This window comes from Catharus ustulatus, chromosome 16 (genome assembly GCF_009819885.2).
Source record: "Catharus ustulatus isolate bCatUst1 chromosome 16, bCatUst1.pri.v2, whole genome shotgun sequence".
Taxonomy (NCBI): Eukaryota; Metazoa; Chordata; class Aves; order Passeriformes; family Turdidae; genus Catharus; species Catharus ustulatus.
In genome coordinates, this window is record NC_046236.1 from 13,409,132 (window position 1) to 13,429,274 (window position 20,143).

The 20,143-nt window shown below is 47.5% G+C and overlaps 2 protein-coding genes across 6 annotated transcripts in view; one reads left to right on the plus strand and one right to left on the minus strand.

The window, feature by feature from the left end:
• The window catches only part of RNF216 (ring finger protein 216), a 74,179-nt gene extending 59,443 nt beyond the window's left edge, over nt 1-14,736 (minus strand). Inside the window, exons 1-4 of one of the 5 annotated variants that reach the window (XM_033074359.1) lie at nt 14,560-14,600; nt 13,771-13,882; nt 12,200-12,291; nt 317-445 (exon numbers count right to left, since the gene is read on the minus strand). In XM_033074359.1, the coding sequence (XP_032930250.1) occupies nt 317-383 (67 nt within the window). In that variant the 5' untranslated portion in view covers nt 384-445; nt 12,200-12,291; nt 13,771-13,882; nt 14,560-14,600. Of the gene's footprint in view, nt 1-316; nt 446-8,720; nt 8,804-12,199; nt 12,292-13,770; nt 13,883-14,522; nt 14,601-14,719 lie in introns of those variants that run through there. The other 4 variants (XM_033074357.1, XM_033074355.1, XM_033074356.1 and 1 more) reach the window with 4 other exon arrangements.
• A 1,074-nt stretch (nt 14,737-15,810) lies between these two features.
• LOC117003684 (zinc finger matrin-type protein 2-like) lies at nt 15,811-19,992 on the plus strand. Its single transcript, XM_033073736.2, has one exon. The coding sequence runs from the start codon at nt 18,652-18,654 to the stop codon at nt 19,249-19,251; it is 600 nt and encodes a 199-aa protein (XP_032929627.1). The 5' UTR covers nt 15,811-18,651; the 3' UTR covers nt 19,252-19,992.
• Nucleotides 19,993-20,143: the final 151 nt, after the last annotated feature.

Genomic DNA, 20,143 nt, shown 5'->3' on the forward strand with positions numbered 1-20,143 from the left:
TCAGCCTGTCTCCTATGGGGTTCTCAGAAGGATGAATCCTCTTTGGATCTGCTGAAACACCTCTACACAGTGTTCCCAAGGAGTCAGCAATCTCCCTTGAGGCAGTACAACACGAGAAAGACAAGAGCCAAATATTTTGCATGCCTGCATAACATGAAAGAGTTTCTGTAGGTGGCTAAGTCAGTGTAACAGAGCAGTGTGTGATATGACAGAACAGACCTCCAGCAGCTCCCTGCAAGTGCAGTGTCTGTGAATCCTGCTGCTCAGCAGGAGTTTCACAAGAGTGTTTTGGAAACAGGCACAAATCAGTACTCACCTTTCCCTCTGTGATTGCTGAAGCTGTTCAGGTTAATCACTTCTTCATTCCCACCTCTCTCTGCCATTTTAAACAGCTGCACCCCACAGTGTCAATGCCCCAGCATGGCAGTCAGGCTCACATGAGGAACTGGAAGATAAAACAAAACCATGAGGGAGTCAGGCAAACTCAGATTCACCCTAAGGGGATTTTTCCAAGATTTAGCTGCTAGGGGTTTTTTTGGCTCTCCCAGCAGTCTCTACATGACCATTTCTCTGTTTCCCCATCTCAGGACCTGAAAGGAGATGTTTGCTATCTCGTGTTCCAACTGAAGAGTGCAATTAGGCCTGAGAAGTCTCTCTGGAGGAGCTGTGCAATCACAGAAAAGGAGGAGAGATGCAGTTCTATTCAAGCAGGACTCAAACTCTCCCAATATGTGGATCTTCTATTGTTTCCAACCAAAATCCAATGCACCAACCCACACAGTGGTGTTTCTGCCACCATCAATTGGTGAGAGGGGCAAAATCCCCTTGTCTGAGCTGTGCCACATCCACCTGCATCCCACACCCCCCAGACAATGCCACCACAACCATCCCTGCCACACTGAATGCCAGGGAAGTCACACACACAGCCCTGAGGGGAACAGCAACAGTGACACCACCATCCCAGCCTGGATTCCCTGAGTGCTGCCAAGCTGAGGCACAACTTCAGAAACACCAGAGATGCTCCAAGCTCACTGGCACAGCCCCCACGTTGTTGGTGTGTCAGAAGGAAGCTGCACCCCAGGCACACCAGTGCCAGTGTGTGGTTTGTGCCTGCACTGTGAACCAGCACAGGAACATTCCAGAGAACACTTCCTTACCACCATCTGCTCTTTTAAAGAAGAGATTTCCCTGATTTACAGCAAGGGTTTGGTACAAATTCCAGGAAACACCATCTGCTCTCACACCAAAAGGAGAGCATGACAGGAATCAGGTTCCTTCATGGGACTGGGCTTTTTGGAACTAAACTTTGCTGTCCCCACCTGTTCTCAGAGAGGCACAATGAATTAGCCAGAGGCTCCCAAACAGGATTAGGGGGCGAGAGGAATCACTGCAAACTAAACAGGAGGTTTCCATTTTATGCTCTGTCAGCTCATAGCTCTCCATTCGCACTATCACAGAGGCTGAACACATACAGGAACTCCAGGCACAATCTGATCACTGGAAGGAAAAAATACTTTTTTTTTTATTGTCAAGTATTCATCTCCTTATTGCAGCACAGAGGAATCTGTGCTATCAAATATTTACTGATACATAAGCTGGAAGAAAATGGTGGGTCTGCTATAAAATTCTGTTTGCTAGTACACAAGAACAGTAAAAATTCCCCCTCAGTAATTCTACTTAACTTCCTCTGCAGGGAACACCATTTGCAACTAGGACAGTAAAATGAAGAAATTAATTCAGATGTAGAAGATACAATACTAAAAATTAAAATGTATAGTTTAGCACTTTAAAAAGCCCAGCAGTATGGGCTTAGTGCCTGAGGGAACTTCCAGCATAAAGATTTCAAGGCTTGCCCACAAGCAGCCACATTCACCTGATCCCTGATCTGGGGGTCCAATTCTGAGAGGGAAATTGGATGAGGGAAGAGCAAGAGGCCTCTTCTAAACCAGCATTACCACAAATATGCAACTACCCCTGTGTTTGAGCCCTGACACCTCAGCAGCACCTGCTAATTCCAGTAAACAGCTCTGAGATTATCATGGGCACACTGGTGCTTTGAAAACACCTGAACAGCAAGGTTTTGGGGGTGTTTCCTCTAGATTCTTCATCTTCTGCCTTGTAAGGAGAAATAAATCTTTATGTGCCAGAATGGCATCAAAGTGCTGTTCCTCAGGAGCTGGGTAAGTGCACCTGGTGCAAATCCTGGCCTTTCCAAAAGGTCACATCCACATTATTACAGTTCTGTTCTCCCTGGTACTTGTGAATAGCAATCACCTAGCCCTGCAGAGCACTTTTCCATCCTTAGCTGACTCCTTCAGCAAACAAAATCAATTCACTCCTTGCCATTTAAAAGGTGGAGAAATGGGAACACGGGTAGGCTCAGCGTGGCCAAGGCTGCCAAGCAAACACAGCAAAGGATTGCTCAGAGCCTGGCAGGGGAGGAACAAGGACATTTGTGAGAGCCACAAATCAGCCCTTGCAGCACCAAGTGGTGCAGACAGGGGCTGGACAGGTGTCTGCTCAGATCTGCTCCAAGCAAAGCTGAGTGGTTGGATGTTTCTCCCCTCCAGGGACTCGTGGTGTGTTAGGGCTGGCTGCTTCACAGTGGGGTGACACTGCAAATGCTCAGCACAGCCACAGAAAAAAAAATAAAATTCTCCCAAATAGCTCAAATGGTGCTTTGTCCAATGCTGGCTAAACCCCAGCTGTTCAGATCCAAGAATGATGGATAAGCCACAAGACTAAGGTCATATTTTCTACAGGCCACTCTGGTTCCTGTAGAGGAGCTTCAGCAGCAAGAAAGAGGTACAGGGAATAATCTGAAATTAAATTTGGGATTAAAAAACAATCATACAAGAAACTGTACACACATCACCAAGAGACTCGGTGGTTTAAAAACAGGAATATAATAAATAGCATTAACTTTAATGCACAGTCAAGGCAACAACAAAAAAAGCCAAGGCTGGAAAGAACTGGCAATTCTTCCTACTTCAAAACAGACTGAATAAAACCCCAAGCAGCTTAATAAAGCCCTGCTTTGAGGGTAAAAGCCAAGCTTCCACCAAGAGCTAGCAATTCATTTTGTCAATACTCAATACAGAGCTCAAGTTTAAACAAATATCCATAAGCATGGGCCAGTTCCATCTAGTGGCATGAATAAGAAGTTTATTCATGTTTATAGCACCAGGCCGCCAAGAATGTGAAGTAACAAGATCAAAGCCACCCTGGGGTCTTGCCCTACATAAACAATAATAAAAAAGCAAGGAAGACAGATGGAAAGAAGCTATTCCACACTACCTCAGTGATTTCAGTGCCTATTTATAGGCAAAGAATAAGGCTACCTATAAAGCAGGCTCCAACATGCCCATCAGCTTTCCTGTAATACAGTCAAGAGCAGGAAACCAGATCTGTTTGAACAGCAAAGCACTCAGATAAACACTTTCCAAACTTTTCAGGTTTTCTTCTTTTATTAAAAGGCTCCCACCTGCACCACAGCACATCAAGCTGGATTTGGGACTTGAATCCCTCCAGCAGTATCCAGGTGACACAAATTCTCACCATGATTTCTGAGACACCCACTGACTGTGCACTGAGCACCCACCACGCTGAAGATGTGGTTCCACCCAATTTCACCTCTGTATTACTCCATGTACTCATAACTCACAATACCCTGAGTTGGAAGGGACCCACAAGGATCAGAGTCCAACTCCTGGCCCTGCTCAGACACCCCAACAATCCCACCCTGTGCCTGAGGCACAATGAGCTGTGTCCATTCCCAGGGGAGCTGTTCAGTGCCCCACCACCCTCTGACACAGCACACCCAAGTTGTTTCACTGTGCAGACAATAAAATCCTCCCCATTATGGTTTTTCTTGCAGTGAACTCACATTAACAGAACAGCTACCAGGAAAACCAGAGCCCACCAGGGATTTGGGTGTAGCAATTCTCTGAACTGACAGCTCAGATCACAGTGACTTCCTGGACAGGCTCCTCAGACATGCACAAACATCATCCACAAAACCACTGCTTCCAACCACTGCTATGAGCTGAGGGATCAGCTGCTAGGAGGTGAAGCAGGTCTCAGGAGCACACAGAATGCTTACACAAGGATTTCCAAAATTCATTCAAAATCCTTTTAAACATCACCATGTATTTTTAGCTTAACCTAAAAATAGTCACCATCAGTGCTGTGCATATATTTAATCTCCTGATACATGAAGGCATTTCTGGACTGCAGTAACTGGAGCAGAACTCAAATCTGCTCCTTCCACCCCACATTTGTGCTGTGATGAGTTTCTTCAGATGGTGCTGGAATTTAAACTGACAGTCAAGGGGAGACTTCCCCCTTCTCAACACAGTGTAATGTATTTTCCCCCCCGACTTTACAGCATTTGAAATCTTGAACTCCCACATACCCAAGATGGGACCAGACTCAAAGTGCTCTTGTCTGGCTCCAGCTCAAGGCAACAGGACTAGACAGAAAGCAGGGGAGGGAAAAACTGAGATCCCAAATGAACAGGATTAAAAAAATTAAAAAAAAGAAAAAAAGAGCAACTTGAAAGAGATGTCAGCAACATCAAATCACTGTGTTGGAGCCTCTCCCCCACACAGAACACCACTGCTGCTCACCTACACTGACACAAGAGCATCAACTCCTACTTGGTGCCTGCGGGCAGCAAACGTGCCTGCTGCTAGCCTGCGAGCAAGGTGAATTTCTGGCTCATTTCAAGCTGCTAAAACAAGCTACTTAAATAATGCAGGGCTTGTGACAGCCACCAAAATGAAAAGCTAAAAATTCAGTCCTTAAAAAGAAAAAAAAAATAGAAAAAGCACAACAGAAGGGAAACGAGGCTGACTTGCTGTCAAGCATTTCACTGAAACATTTCAAAGGGTTCAGCGTTTGCTGGGGGCTGCTCCTTGTAACAGGCACTGAGCAAAAGCAGGGAGAGTTTAACAGTGCTTGAGCAGAATCATCCCAACTGAAAATTAGAAATCCCCTGATCATAAACCCAACAAGAACTGCTGGGCACGAACAAATCTTATTTGCTATGCACAAGGCAGCCACTGCCACTGCCTCCCACCCTGCAAAGGGACAGAGCCAGAGGTCAGCACGTGGGGCTGCAGCAGGGCTCCTGCCAGCAGGTTTGCTCAGTTCCAAGCCTGGGAAAAGTGGAAAAAGCATTCATTGATTGCAGCCCAAGAGCCTTATCCTGGCCTCTGAAGGCAGGAGTGTGTGGGCAGTGGCTCCCAGCACAGACCACCTGGTTTCCAGCAGCACAATCTGCTGCAGGTGTTGGCCAAGGAGCACACACCAGGGGCAGAGTTATCACAAGAGCACCCAACAGCTCTGCCACCAATTTATGGACCCACAAAATGTGCTGAATAGAAACAACAAACCTGAAGATCATTTAATAATAGAACTGGCTGGTGAGCTGTAAAGTATTCCCGAAGTGTTTCCCACATTAGCAGCTGGCTTGGTTTACCACACGATTTTAAGCACACACTCTCTGAGAAGGGAGAGACAGGATTCCTGAGATGTGAGAAAAATCAAGGAACTGAAACTGAAATGAACAATAAAAAGGGCCAGGTAACATTTCTAGGGCAGAAAGCCACAGAACTGGTTTCACCACACCAAAACATAAGACAATATAATACAAGAAGTGTTTTGTGGCAAGTAAATCCAACCTGAATGTTCACCTGACAGACAAGACACCCAACACAGCTCAGAAAGTATCCCAGCAGAGCAGCCACTATTTCCAAAACCACACCAGCCTACAACTGGCTCCAGCAGCTCCAGGGCAGGTCATGAATGAAGATGGAAAAGGGGAATGAATCTGGCAGCAATCACAGCTTGCAGTTACTTCCCAAAAGTTCTGTTCCTCACCCAAAAAGCACTGAAGGGAGTGGTGCCCTTTCCTCCCAGGCTCACCACTGCTAACTGCAGAGTCAGGAGTGGGATGAGCACATCAGGAGAGGCTCCAAAAAGAGAGGCTACAGATGAACACAGGGCAGGCTGCATCTCTGTCACTGCTCCAGACCAATGAAAATTGCTTACTCAGGAGCAATCCAGAGAGCAGATATTTAGGGATTATTTGGCTTCAAATCCCCAATTAGATTTTTCTCCATTTTCTAAACCTGCTCAGGACTTGGCTGTCTGTACATCACAAGACTTCTCATCAACCTTACCTGCAGCTCATTTCATCAAGGTCACAGTACCATAATTATTAAACATAATTGTTTGAAGTACCCAATCACCATTTTTATCTGAAACACAAAGTACAAGAGGAAAGAAAGGTACTCAGTTTTACCTAATTCACCTGGCCACATACACTGGCACCAGTTTTCCTTCCTAAACCTGCCAAATATTTGCATTTCCCTAGAGCTACTCTCTAAAATGTAAGACTGTTTTGAAACAGCTGTGTTCATTTTCCAGAACTGGGCAACTCCAGTGAAAGTTTCCCATTCCTTTTGAGTTATTCCATAGTGATTGGCATCAAGGTCAACTTCTGGACACTTCAGTGCTTTCCCATGACCCCATCAGTCCCTCTGCCAAATAACAGGGCTCCATATCATCCCATCTCCCTGTCCAGCATGAGACTCGTGGTTTTGATGCATGAAAAAAACCACTCTGCACAAGAGGTGGAAACCTTGGGATCTGTCATTCACCCTCCCCGTTATCCAATTGAGTCCTGAAAAAAAAAAAGTTAAATCTACAAATTCTAGTTGGAAAAGAGGGTTAATACCATTACCTTGAGCAGATTATTTTAAGAGTGAAGTGAAAAATCAAGGTTTTGTAGTTCCTGTAAAAGGGCAGTTCCCTGCCTGCCTCAGACCTCTGGCATGTGCAAAATCATCCAGCAGAATCCTCCAAATCCAAAAGCTCCCTCCCACATCACAAACACAGGTGTCAGTTGGCATTTCATGTTGATTCAACAATTCAGATACCAGCAGTTTAGCACCTAGCTACAGACCTACACAAAAACCCAGCCTATCTCCCAAACCATCATTTAGAAGAACCTGTCAAACCATGTGATTTGCAGCTCTGTTGTTTCCAAGAGTGAGTTTTACTTCCAGTTTCCTTTCCCTGAACTCACAAGTCCTTTCCCTTCCAGGGAAGGGCCAGGGGCTGCTTTGATCAGCACCAAGATTCAGACACTTTAAACCTTAAACTTTAGGTTTAAAGACTCTAAAAGTGGGTTTGGACTCTACAATCCCCCAGGTGCTGCACATACCTGCCACAGCTCCACACAGCATTAACTGCAGCTGCCTTCTCTTCTCCATAAACCCAGCAGCCACATGGAAAAGAGCAGGAGAAATGCCCTGTGAGCCCCAGGATAAATAGTAGAGTGTTCCTCTGTTAGTTGTACTTCATAGATCCCTGCAGGATAAAAGAGCATTTCCTCTCCAAACCCTCAGTAGTTTCCCGACCTTTTTTCTTTTCTTTTTTAAGGGATCCTGAATGCCACTTTAAAGAGCTTAACAGAACAAAGAAATCCAAGTGCAATCTTTAAAGCAGTTATTTAACAAGTTGGATGAATGTCTCCAGGAGCATTCAGGTTCCCATCTCAGCACTGTTTTCACTGGAGAGGAAACAGAAGTAAGGGATTTAAGGTTGCTGGGACAGGCAGTGGCACTGAGGGCAAGGAGAACCAGGCTGCACACAACCAGCAAACTGCTGTGAGAAGCAGCAGTGAGGGATAAGTAGACCAAAACCAAGAGGGCTGGAAAGCAGAATCAGGTTTAGTTGCAGTGGTAATCACAAGGAACTGATAGGCTCTGATGGCATCCTGGATGCTGAGCAGCTGCCCATCAGACAGACTCAGGAAACCATCTAAACTGCACTGGGCAAGCTCTGTTCCAGAAAAAACTACAAGCATAAAGCACCATTAGGAAAAAAATGTGGAAGGAAAGGGGGTATTTTTGTATTTTATTTTATTTTAAATGTGACCTGAACTTATCACAAAAAAAAAAAACCAAAAAATTTGCTTTCAAGCAGAGCACACCTCACCTCATTCACAAAGCTGCTGACAACACAAAAGCTGAGACTTGACCTTGAGGTAGCACACAGGAAAAAAACCTGACTTATTGCAGCAGCCCACCTTGGCAAAAAGGAGGTCTCTGTCAATCTGCACAGGACTTTAAAAGGCTGTCACCAGTCCTTCCAGCCAAACATCCCAGAGTGAGGGACTTCCAAAAAGAATGACTTCACAGGTCACATATCCTGCTTACAACAGCCATGCCCTTTTTTAGGGCCACATTAAGCATCTGCACTTGCCACAGTTCCAAAGGTCAGTGGCCAGAAGCTGTGGCTTCATGTTCTGAAGGGTTTTACTTCAATACCTGTTAAGGACCCACGTTCCCATAGCACAGCTTGTTCCTCCCTCACACTGAGCTCCTCCAGCATTTAACAGCTTTGAAAGGAAATGCCCTGGAAAATGTTTTTACAGAATTCAGATCAGATACCCTCCACATATCCAGCATGGTGGAGTTGGGAGAAAAGAATTAAAATTGCAAGAAGGGGGAAGATCTTAAACTGCAGCTTAAGCTGATACAGCCACAGCCTATCCCTAACAAACTACATGTGCTCCTACTGCAAGGTCAGGCACCTTGAAAGATGCTTTTACCCAATCAATTAAGGGTTTAAATATATACAAGAGCCAGTTTAGAGCCAGACTGGGCCAACAGGCCAAGCTCACAGTGATAAGTCTTAAATGGCCTTACCTACTGAGAGTTAAAATCTTGTCAGACAGGTGCCAACACCTGAGCAACAAATCCATGCTCTGCACCAATTTCTGCTGGAAAGAATAAAAAAATCAGCTGCCTCTTGCACCCAAGAACTGCTGCAGGAGGAGCACTGCCACAGAAGAACTGCAACTACCTCCTTACTGCTCCAGCACCACAGATAACCACTTGTCATTTCCCAAGATTTTCCTGCCAGCCAGCAACAGCCTTTGGAAAACTGGGTTTAGTTTTGTTTACAGCCACGTGTGGCCTTGTGGCCAATTCCAGCCCAGCAAACTCTCAGCAGTGAAAACCCAGGGCAGCCTTCCAGGCTCATGACAGTTGTCCAGCCTGACTTCATCCATGTCACGTGGCTGTGGCCACTGTGGAGTCTGAGTATGTTAAAATTGCAGAAAAGCAAAGAGGCTGCATTTGAGGTAAGTACCATTATATCAGAACAGAAAACAGTGAAATTAGATGGTGGCTGGGTTTAGAGATGCTCCACATCCAGCATGAATCCCTTCTGAGACTACTAAAGCTCACAAATGAATGAATTATGAGCTAAAAAACAAAGAAGAGCTGCACATTAATTCTCCACGTCCTGCAGATTAACAAAACTGCACAGTACCCACTAATCCCAAGGCAAACAAACATTTCACAGACACAGGATGACAAAAACCAGCACAGGCCACAGCCAGGAGGTTACACAGGCTGCACTCAGAGCAGTTGCTAAGGACAGACAGTGAATCCTGTGCCCACCCTTGGTCAACACACTCATGTCCAACACTGGGTGAGTCCTCACAGCAGAACAGAAATTCTCTTCCTGGGTGTTGCAATATCAGACAGATTATTTAACCACCTGGGCTGGAGGGTCAGTAAAACCAGCCACAAAGTGCTAAATAAACACAAACACACTGAGCTGAGGAGCACTCTCCAGACTGTGTCCATGGCAGAGGTGTGTTCCAGCCATTGGGAGCTGGTCTGTGCTAGTCCTGGCAGATCTAAGGACACCTCCCACTTGATACACAATGAAGCCTGCTCCACTACAAAAGGATTCTGCTTTAACAATCTACACAGAACTATTTACATTAGCCAAGCTCCTGCTCTCAGGTCTTGCTCATCCACAGCTGGAAATCCCAGCAGCACAGGAGGCTTTAAAAGCCCTACCCTGCTGGTTTCCTGAAAGGAAAAAAGAGCTGCTTTTCCTGCCTCCCCATTATGCTGCTGCTGTCATCTCCCTCAAATTGCATTTCAGCACATGACAGCAGAGCAGGGAGAGGAGGAAAGTCCTCAGCAGCATCGTGGCTGTGCTGCAGGGAGCTGTCAGCACTGCTGCCCCTTTCCTCTGCCAACCCCCTGAAATGTGTTTGCCCAACAGAGCTTGTACTTGCCAGGGGTACATGGGCCAGTGCTCCTTCCAAGCCTGGCCTTCAAGCAAAAATGATCTGCAAGAAGCATCAGGGAGAGGTTTTCCTTCCCTCTCCATCACACAGAAATGCATCATGTCTTTGGGATGATATTTGGAAGAAGTATAAATCTGTTCCTCACTCTGGTTTTGCAAGGGCTGCAAAAAGCCAACCCCTGCCTGCTTTCCTGCAAGGAATAACAGGAGCAGTGCCCACAGCTTGGTAAGAGCATGTCAGTCTGGATAAAAGAGTACAGGAGCCTTATGCAAGGAGTGCTTTGGACAAAATGTATTACTTGAAGCCATTTTTCATCCTTATATTCACCCAAGAAGAGATTCCAGCCAGCACAGACCCCAACCACCTTGTACTGCAGAGCAGCACCACGTGATGCCTCCACAGATCCCATCCAAATGTTTCTCTGAATAATGCAAACAGTAGCTTGGCCTCCCTGCAGGGGAGAGCAGGCTGAGGGTGAGCAACGCCACGCTCGGCCTCCGAGGACTGAAAACATTTCAGGTCACCCTGACACCCACAAACACTCCCAGCTTTATTTCAGCTCATCAACTTCACTTCTCCTTACAAGGAGCAACCACAGCCTCTAAAACTCACCCTGGGAGCAGCTGGGCAGCATCAGCACAGGAGTGGGGCTCACTAAAGCCAGAGAGCAAGGCACACATTTAATTTAAATTCCCACTGACCTGGGTCAGGAGCAGTGTGAGGTGACGTCGTGGCTCAGGGTAGCAGCTGCCCCACAGTGAAATCTTCCCCTAAAGCCCAATGCTTTTTCCACTTAATCAGGCACTGACAGCTCCCCTCATGAATGCAGGGAGGGAACCACAGCAGGGTTGGTAATTAGGAGAGAGGTGTCATTCAGAAATATCATTTCCCATCTTCAGGAATTAAGCTTTCTCAAGGATCCTTATGAATTTAAAACCACTGCAAGCCCTTAAGCACCGACCCAGAGGAAAAACATCACTCCTGAGATAGTCCAAAATAAACCTGAAATTCTATAAAAGTGACATGAAGGCTGCTGAGAATGAGATTATCCCAGCTCAGTGAGACACTCATTATCTCTCATCTTAGTGCTTTGGCAAGGATAACTTATTCGAGCCACCAGGACACTGCTAAGTGGCTTTTTCCCCCCCACCTCTTTTTCCTGTTTTCTTTGCCTACCCCTCCCCGATTTCCCAGATTTCCCACTTCCAGTAACCTGCCTGAAAACAAAACTACTCCAGAGTATTGTTGAGCAGCCCGTTATTCAGCTCCATTTCAAACACAGGAACTCCCAGCCTGTACACAAATGACCTTTTCTCCTGGGCTGCTGCTGGGAGACAGCTGCTGTCCCCAGGCTGCTGTGTGTTTCACACCTTCTGCTGTATTTAAAAAAGCACCTTTCCCCCTGGGATAGATCCTACTGAGAGTAATCCCAGTTACAGAAGCAGCTTGAAACCCCACCATCACTTCAGCACACACACAGGCTTTGGAGACTATTAATGCCTCATTGTTAAGTAGTTACAATGATGTCCAAATTCAATAATTTAAAAGGGAGTCTTAAAATATCTCCAGATCAAATCCATCTGCAAAAAAACAACCCCAAACTTCCAGTGAGAGGAATTAGTGGTGCAGTTGTGACTGTCCCAGAAAGAATGCAGCCAGTGGCAAACCCCAACACCCAGCACTCAGACACAGTAAGCCACTCACAATGGCTTCAGAAAGATATAAATAAGACACCCATTCCAAATTCATGAATGGGAGCTTCTTCCAGCAGGCACTAAACAACACCCCAAGGGCTCCACGTCTCCTGCACTTGAGTTTGTGCTACTCCAGGTTGCTGATCAGCTCCTGGCCCCTGGGATATGCTTCCTGTCTCTCTCCAGCTGCGCCGGAATTGTGTGTTTGCCCCACCTATTCTTGCCACAGGACTTTTCAGTGATTTGTGTCCAATTTCAAAGCACAAGTCTCGCCAGAGGCAGGAACGCCCACTGCATTCTCAGGCAGACAAAGCACTGGTCTACCCCGGAATCTCCAGCCCAGGAACAGGCTGCCAGCACCCTGCTGGAATCCAGACTGTACCTTATCACCAGTAACACCTGCCCCAAGTTCTTCTAGGAACTGCTGCTCATGCCCTGACTGCCTGCAGCCAGGCCAACCAGAAGGAAAACATCCTAGGAAGCAAGAAAAAGAGATGGAAGAAAGCCTGTTACCACAATGCAGCACCTCCAAGCAGGCTGAATGTCTACAGATCTTCAGGAAATCTGTCTGAGTCCCTTCCCAAGTCTTGGTGTTCCAGGCACAAACTCCTGTCAAGATGATTGTTTATTAACATCCAGTCACACCACAAAGACACCCAGCACATGAAATCTATTAACGTGTTTACAATTGCAGAAGGCCTGATGTAAGGCAGTGGAATTTTTGCACAGCATTCATCCTAAAAATTAAAAGCACATATTAAAGCTATAAATCCCACAGTTCTGGAATTAAAAGCTGTCCCTGGAATCCTACTAAGTCCTAAGTAAAATGGGCTCTACCACATGGTTTGAGCTGCACATTCCTACAGCCCTGCACTTGTGCAGGGATGTACAAGAACCTGTTCAAGATGTGGGTCTGCAGGATGATGGGTCTCAGATTTTCTACTTCACCTTTCAAAGAGGTTGCTGGAGGAAAAACCCTGATGCCATCCTCTCTGAAAGCAGGAGAGGCCTCCCTGGCTGAGCATGCAAAGGCCAGTCTAAATGCCTGATGGGGGACACCTGCCTTTCCCTCCACTGCTACCACAGAACACCTGCAACAGCTCCAAAGTGCTTCAGGTGGGAGAGCAGAGATGGTTAAGAAAGAGGAATCAACCTGCACAGAGACAGAGTAAAGAAACAGAGATCTGCCCATGGGTCTTAGGACCAGGACTGGCTGTGCCTCTCAGCCACCAAGGCACTGAGATTCCCTCTAGAACTGCTTCCCGAAGCAAAGCAAGAGCCTGCTGTTCCACAGGGAAAGACACACAAGAGGGAATGCTCTGAAAAGCACACAGACATCAAGCTTCAGTCCCTCAGCATCATGCCTGGATTATGGAAATAAAAGTGCACAGCAGCAATATCAGCTTTTCTCTTTCAAAGCACCAGAGGTCTCAGGACAGTGACCAAACCATAGGAAACTGAACAGAAACATCAGAGACTAAACTTACTTGTATGAAAACTATTCTTAGACTCTTACTGACAGATGCTTAAGTAAGGTATTGGAGGACACTCAAAAGACAACACTCCAGGTGATAAAGCACAGATGAGACGAAAGGAAAAACCTCCTGGGCTGGGCTCACAGGTGCAAGGAGCCGTTATCCACCCAGGGCTCCAGCCAGCACAGCTGCCAAGCCGGGGATCCATGGGATGACTCTTTAAGCCAATCTACATTCTGCCCACCCCAAAGCACTGCCCCGGGCGAGCTCACACTCCTCTCTTCACACGAACACACACTGGAGTTCCCCACAGCTCCTCAGAAAACTTCGGTGGGATCCCCACCTGCCTTCAGCCATCAGCAGAAAAGCTCATTACATAAACGCAGTGTACATCAACACTTGCAGGCTGAGCTCTGCCTACCATGCCGGGCCGGCACTTGGCTCAACAGAGAAGGGAAAGAAGAGGCGTATCTCTTACACTGATCTCTCAGCTCCGAGGACAGCTGTGTTTGGGGTTTCCTTCCTGCAGCGGCTCCCACAGCAGATGCCTGAAATGTCGAGATGTCCCAACGACACCGAGCGCTCCCACACTGAACAGGGGTCAGAAGAGAACAATCTTTTACCCTCCTCTCCCCCTGAGCTCCGGCTATCCCCGACCACCAACACGGGCCCGGGGTAGCCGGGACAGCGTCAGGAGCCCCCGGAGAGCAGCGCCGGTCCCCGCTGTCCCTCGGGGCTGCGGGGGGACACGGGGGTGGCGCACGGAGCTGAAGGGAACCCCTGACCCGGGAAGGGGGAGAAGGGACCGGCCCTGAGGGGATGGAAGGCGGAGGGAAAGAACCCAGTGCTGAGGGAGCTGGAGGGGGTGTCCCTGATCCTGAGGGAAAGCGGGGAGGAAGGACTCGGCCCTAAATGAAAGCGGAGGAGTACGGGGCGACGGACACGGGGACGACGACGCGGGGGACCCGTCCCTGAAGGGAAGCGCTGGGGGGAACGACCCGTCCCTGACGGGAAGAGAGGGGAAGGACCGGCCCTGAAGGGACGCGGGGGAAGAGGAACGGACACGGGGCCCTGAGAGGACGCGGGGAGAGGGCGGGAACGACCCGTCCCTGAGGACAGGCCCCAGCGGGGAGCAGCGCCCGACTCCGCAGCGAGTGGTCCGGTGAGGCCCAGGGACGCCCGGGGGCGGCCCCTCTGTCGGTCGGGCGGCAGGGCTGTCCCGGCACCCACCGGCTCCACGGGACGGAGGGGTCACCCCGGCACTCACCGGCCCCGCCGCCCCTCCGGCCCCGCTTCATTTAACCGCCGCTCCCGCCGCTTCCGCCCGGCCCGCGCCACGTGACCGCGCCGCCCCGCACCATAGAGACACAGCGAGGGAGAGCCAGAGCGGCGCGGGGGGACGGGCGGGCCGGGCACGGAGAACCTACCATAGAGACAGGGGGCGCTCCGCCAGCGCCGCGCCACGCCCCCTGCCGGGCGGGCGGTGCTCCCGGGGGAAGGGGGCGTGGCCAGGGCCGCACGTGTGTGCGGGGCGGGCCCGGCGGGACGGAACTTTTTGGGGGGCTCAGGAATGGGGGGGGACCGGGACCCCCGCACGGGAACCCTGCTCGGGAACCCTGCTCGGGACCCCCGCAGCTCTGCGTGCTCGGGGAGGTCGAGCGAGCGGCAGGGACACCGCGTTTGCAGCGGGGGAGGTCCTGCAAGAAGAGTAGAAAATGGAACTTGAGCGATTTAAGTGAGTGGCTAAGCTGCCAGATAAAGAGACAGCGCGTCCATTGAGCTCCGGAAGATTTCCTAAGAGAAATGGGGAGATTTTAATTGCGTTTTCAAGAGGTTTCACGTGGTAGAGAAGTCCTGGGGTATCCCCACTACAGCACAGCCCAGCCACTGGAGCAGGCTGCAGGGATCCTCCTCTCTCTTAGCACCAAAAGGAAAGCAGAAATCAGGAAAACTTCACGAAAAGTAGTTATGAAAGAAAACAGTGCCAGTGTTTGACAGGTAATAAAATTGTTCAGTTCCTGCCGTTCACTGACACGGAGAATGGGCAACAGCAGCTCCCCGGTCATTTGTTCATATTGTGAAATTACTCAAAGAATAAAAAGCATTTTAGTTGTGCTCCCTCCTTTTTTATTTATTTATTAAACCAAATTATGGCCAGAAGAAACCCCAGTTTTCAGCATCAGGGAGGGAAGGCACTGCTGCAGCACACACCAACACTGAGCACCATCCTCAGACTTGTTCCTGTCCTCCTCCACTTGCAAAGCAGCAAAATTAGGAAAAAAATTTTAAAAAAATTCAAACAAACAGGAAAGCAAGGATTCATCAACATTAGTGAATCTTTCTCCAGCTTTCATTAAGAGGGAGATGATAATTTCTTTCTGCAAACCGAGGTTTTGGAAAAATATCAGGACAAATAATGAGGTAAGGGAAAAAATTAAGATGAAGTAATGAAACAAAGTGTTCTCTGCAGAGGAGGACTTTCATCTAGATCCGTTACATCAGTTGTATTTCAATATTCTGTCCACGCTTTTCCTCTGATTCCCATAGATATTCTAACAAACCAAACAGTGGCTACCAAGAGTTTAAAGTTGTGAGTTTATTGCATATGTAACAAAAATGAACATGACCTCCTGGGTCCAGCCTACTATACAATCACTGTTTATTCCAGCTGGTTCCATAACCACATTAAATAGAACTAGTATTTCTTTAAATACTTTGATTTAGACATAAAATGAAACATTAGTGTACAACTTCCACAAAATAAATCTGCAATAAAAACAGTGGGAAGAATAACAAGGATAGCAGCAATACTTAAACATGACATTACAAAATAATAAATTAAAAAAATACATTATAAAGTGGTTGAGGAACAACAACAAAACAAAAAAAAAAAATTAACAGATTAAAACCAGATCCATACTGTGTTTCTGGGAATTTGCTGTGCCACACGGCCCCAAACCTGGGCACTCCAGAGGGCGCAGTGGCTGGATCAGTAATTTACAAAATCTGTTGGATTTTAAGATTTTACAACCACCTCGACTTGAACTGAGGACAAACCGCTGAGCGAGCGCCGACGGCACCGTCTGGAGCTTGGAGCAGCCTTTAGGAGCAGGGTCTTGTCTCACATAATGCCCAAGTGAACACTCACACCCATCCTACAGTCTCGCTTCTTCCCGCCGGAACACACGAGCAGAGTGGTGGTTTCCTACATCCCTGAGCGTAGAGTAGAGGCAGAGGAGCAGTGGCAGGGCACTGCTGCTGGGGTTTGCCGTGGGACAGGAACGACAGACACGCTGTACCTTGTATTTCCTTCGGGTCACGTCCGAGAGTATCCGCGCACGAGCTGGAACGTGGAATGACAGAATGGACACGGGACTCCATGGGATTCTTTGGGCAAGTTCGAGAAGTAACAACCGAGTTCAAGTGCTGGCAGACCGGGTGGGAATGGACACACACATTGAGACCTCTGAGAGCCACTGGTTCAAGCCTTGCTGACTCCTGCTGCCCTTGGAACGGGCACAGGAAGAACAGGCCATGCCTCCAAAGCCATTCTTGCTGTTCCTCCATCCACCCAACCAGCTGTAAGGCCTGCCTCAAATGCACGTACAGAAGAAGACAAAAAAATGTCTTTTGTCATCACTGAAGTGGCACAAAATTGCAAAGACAACACGACGGGAGAGGTGGTGAAGCTGTTGAAAAGAGAACTGAAATAATTGAAAAGACAGTGCCCTATTCTCGTTACTGTCAGCACGGAGGAGGTACCTTGACAAGGGCTTTTAAATACAGCAAAAAACAGACGGACTTTTCCAAACAACAATCCTTGCCTATTCTTATTTTGTGCATTCAATAAAACACTGACCTAGCAAAGACATTAGGAACTATCTTATGTCAACTGGGTTGTTGACATAAAGCTACTTGACCTATAGATCTCCAAATCAGGGGCCTTTCCCTTCACCTCGCTTGGTTTGTACTGAGCCAGTTGTGCTGCAGGTGTGACAGGATTTTTATTGGGGGTGGGCTTTAGTATCTGGGTTTAGGTTTTATTTTTAACACTTTTTTTTAGGGAAAAATCCACATGAGACTGCATGCAAAGCTTTTGGGCAATAATCCATTTTGCATTTTTCCTATCTGACTGGTTTATTGCACATTCAAACGTACTGAAAGGATTAAATACACTCTATGAACAGCTTTGACTTCAAAGCAATTTGGAAAATCCAGGGTTGTGGGGATTCTGCTACTCAGCCTGGGACTGATGGATGCTGTTTGTCAACTGTTGCACATCCCAACAACCAGAACTGCAGAAACTGGTCTCCAAGTGCCAAAAGATCCCTACAGAACATGGGGCTGAAAATGCCTCTCCTGTACAGTCCTGCAGGATGAGCATCTTTAGCCACCCTGTGCAAATCTCACAATATGGTACAATTTTACACCTCCAGTGAGACTCCTGACAACAAATCACAAGAATTATGGTCAATTGCAAAAAGAAAACCACAAAAAAACCTCCAAAAACAAACAAACAAAAAAAGAACAGAGAAAGATGCCAGGGTTTTGACAAGTGTCTACTTTCTGTCCTATCACAGTTTAAAGCTATTACCAAATTCAATTTAAAAAAAGACAAAATATAAGTATTCCAGTAGACATCTCCTAAGGACAGTCTCTTACCCACAGCTGAATTTCAATGCACTATTCCATAAACATAACATCTGTTAAGTGTTTCAGTCAAGAATCTCTCTAAAAATCAGGCTTGCCAAAGAAAAAAAATCCTATACAAGCAAGTCTGCTTAAGTTTAGTCATATCTGATAGATAAATGGGTCTCTCTGAAGCCATGTTATTTGTTAAAATACTGCCTCATCTTGGTGTGCAAACTGGAAAAATGTTAGTGATTCAGTGTTTTAGGTTACAATGGAAGGTGTAACCAGAAGTATGTATTCTAACATCATCTGTTAAAACCAAGTGGGGCAGTGTTCTTATCTCTTCCTTTGTCTTGATCTTATCTCTTCTTTTTGTCTACATGACACCCCCTGATAACTCCCTCCAGGGGGATAATCTCCTGCTAATGGGCCATCAAGCCTCCCTGCATGACTGATAAAATTCCATCATCCCATTGTGAGATGCTCCACCCAGCAGGAGGAGCCAAGCATTCCTACCTGGATATAATCTGAGTTATGGAACACCACAGCAGCCCTTACCTCCTGCATTCCCAGAGGACAGGAGCTACATAACCACCTTCAGAAGAAGACCAGACCCTTCTACAGGATCACTGCTTCAAGAGAACCACAGGACTGCAGCCAGCACTGACTTGGACTGCCACCACCCCCTGACCAACAGCTCCTATCCTGACTCTGTCCCCAGCTCACCATGGCGTCAGGCAGTGGCACCAAGAACCTCGAGTTCCGCCGGAAATGGGACAAGGATGAATACGAGAAACTCGCAGAGAAGCGGCTCGCGGAGGAGAGAGAAAAGAAAGATGGCAAAGCAGCTCAGCCTGTCACGAGGGAACTCCTGCGGCACCGCCACTACAAAGTGGATCTGGAATCCAAGCTGGGCAAAACCACTTTCATCACCAAAAGTACCCCTCAGTCAGAGATGGGAGGGTATTACTGTAACGTATGTGACTGTGTGGTGAAAGATTCCATTAACTTCTTGGATCACATCAATGGCAAAAAGCACCAGAGGAATCTGGGCATGTCCATGCGGGTGGAGCGCTCCACGCTGGACCAGGTGAAGAAACGGTTTGAGGAGAACAAGAAGAAGATGGAGGAGAAGAAGAAGGACTATAACTTTGAGGAGAGGATGAAGGAACTCCGTGAGGAGGAGGAGAAGGCCAAAGCCTACAAGAAGGAGAAACAGAGAGAGAAGAAGAGGCGGGCAGAGGAAGATGTGACCTTTGAAGAGAATGATGAAATGGCAGCTGTGATGGGTTTCTCTGGTTTCAGCTCAACCAAAAAGAACCACTGAGCAGCTCCAGACTCTCTTTCTCTACAGGGAACTCTGGATAACTATTCAAAGACTTGATGGAGGACTTGCATGTAAATCTCTCAGCAGAAGTTGGCTGGAAGAGTTGTAAAGCTATTCCATGCTCTGTCTGTGCTGCAGATCAAGCTCTGCCCCTCATTAGTTTCCCTTCTCCTTCTGTGTACTAGATCTGGCTGCTCAGCTGCTCTGTGGCTGTGTGGGTGCAGGGAAGGGCTCTGTTGGGTACATTTTTTTGTCAATAAAGTACAGTCATTCTGCACATGTGGCCTGGTTCCTTTTCTTTGTGTTTTATGCCATAATTTCGGTATCTTCAGGGTAGGGGTGAAATTTTTCCCCATGACTGGTCTAGGAAAGAGCCAATGAAAAAAAGGTGTGTACAGTTTGCCAGAAATAAAAGGAATGTTTTATTGGGCCCATGATGCCTCTGGTCAACAGGGACAAGATGCAATGTACCAATGGGCTCATGACTGAGGGGTGCACTTGACCATGGGCAGTATCTCATGGGTCATTCACAGCTGTGAGACCTGTGCTGTAATCAAACAGCCAAGTGGGTGGAACCTCTGTAGTGCAGTGGATGATGGTCAAAGTACAGGTATGGGGAAGCCTGGCAGATTGACTGCATCACCCTTCCCAAACCCACCAAGGCAAGCACTACGTTCTGACCAAGATGGAAGCCACCACTGGATGGTTGGAGACCTACCCTGTGCCTCATGCTACTGCCCACAACACCATCTGGGGCTGGAAAAGCAAGTCCTGCGGAGACATGGCACCCTGGAGAGGATCAAGTCAGACAAGGGGACTCATTTCAAGAAGAACCTTACAAACACCTGGGCCAGAGAACATGGCTTTGAATGGATGTATCATATCCCCTATC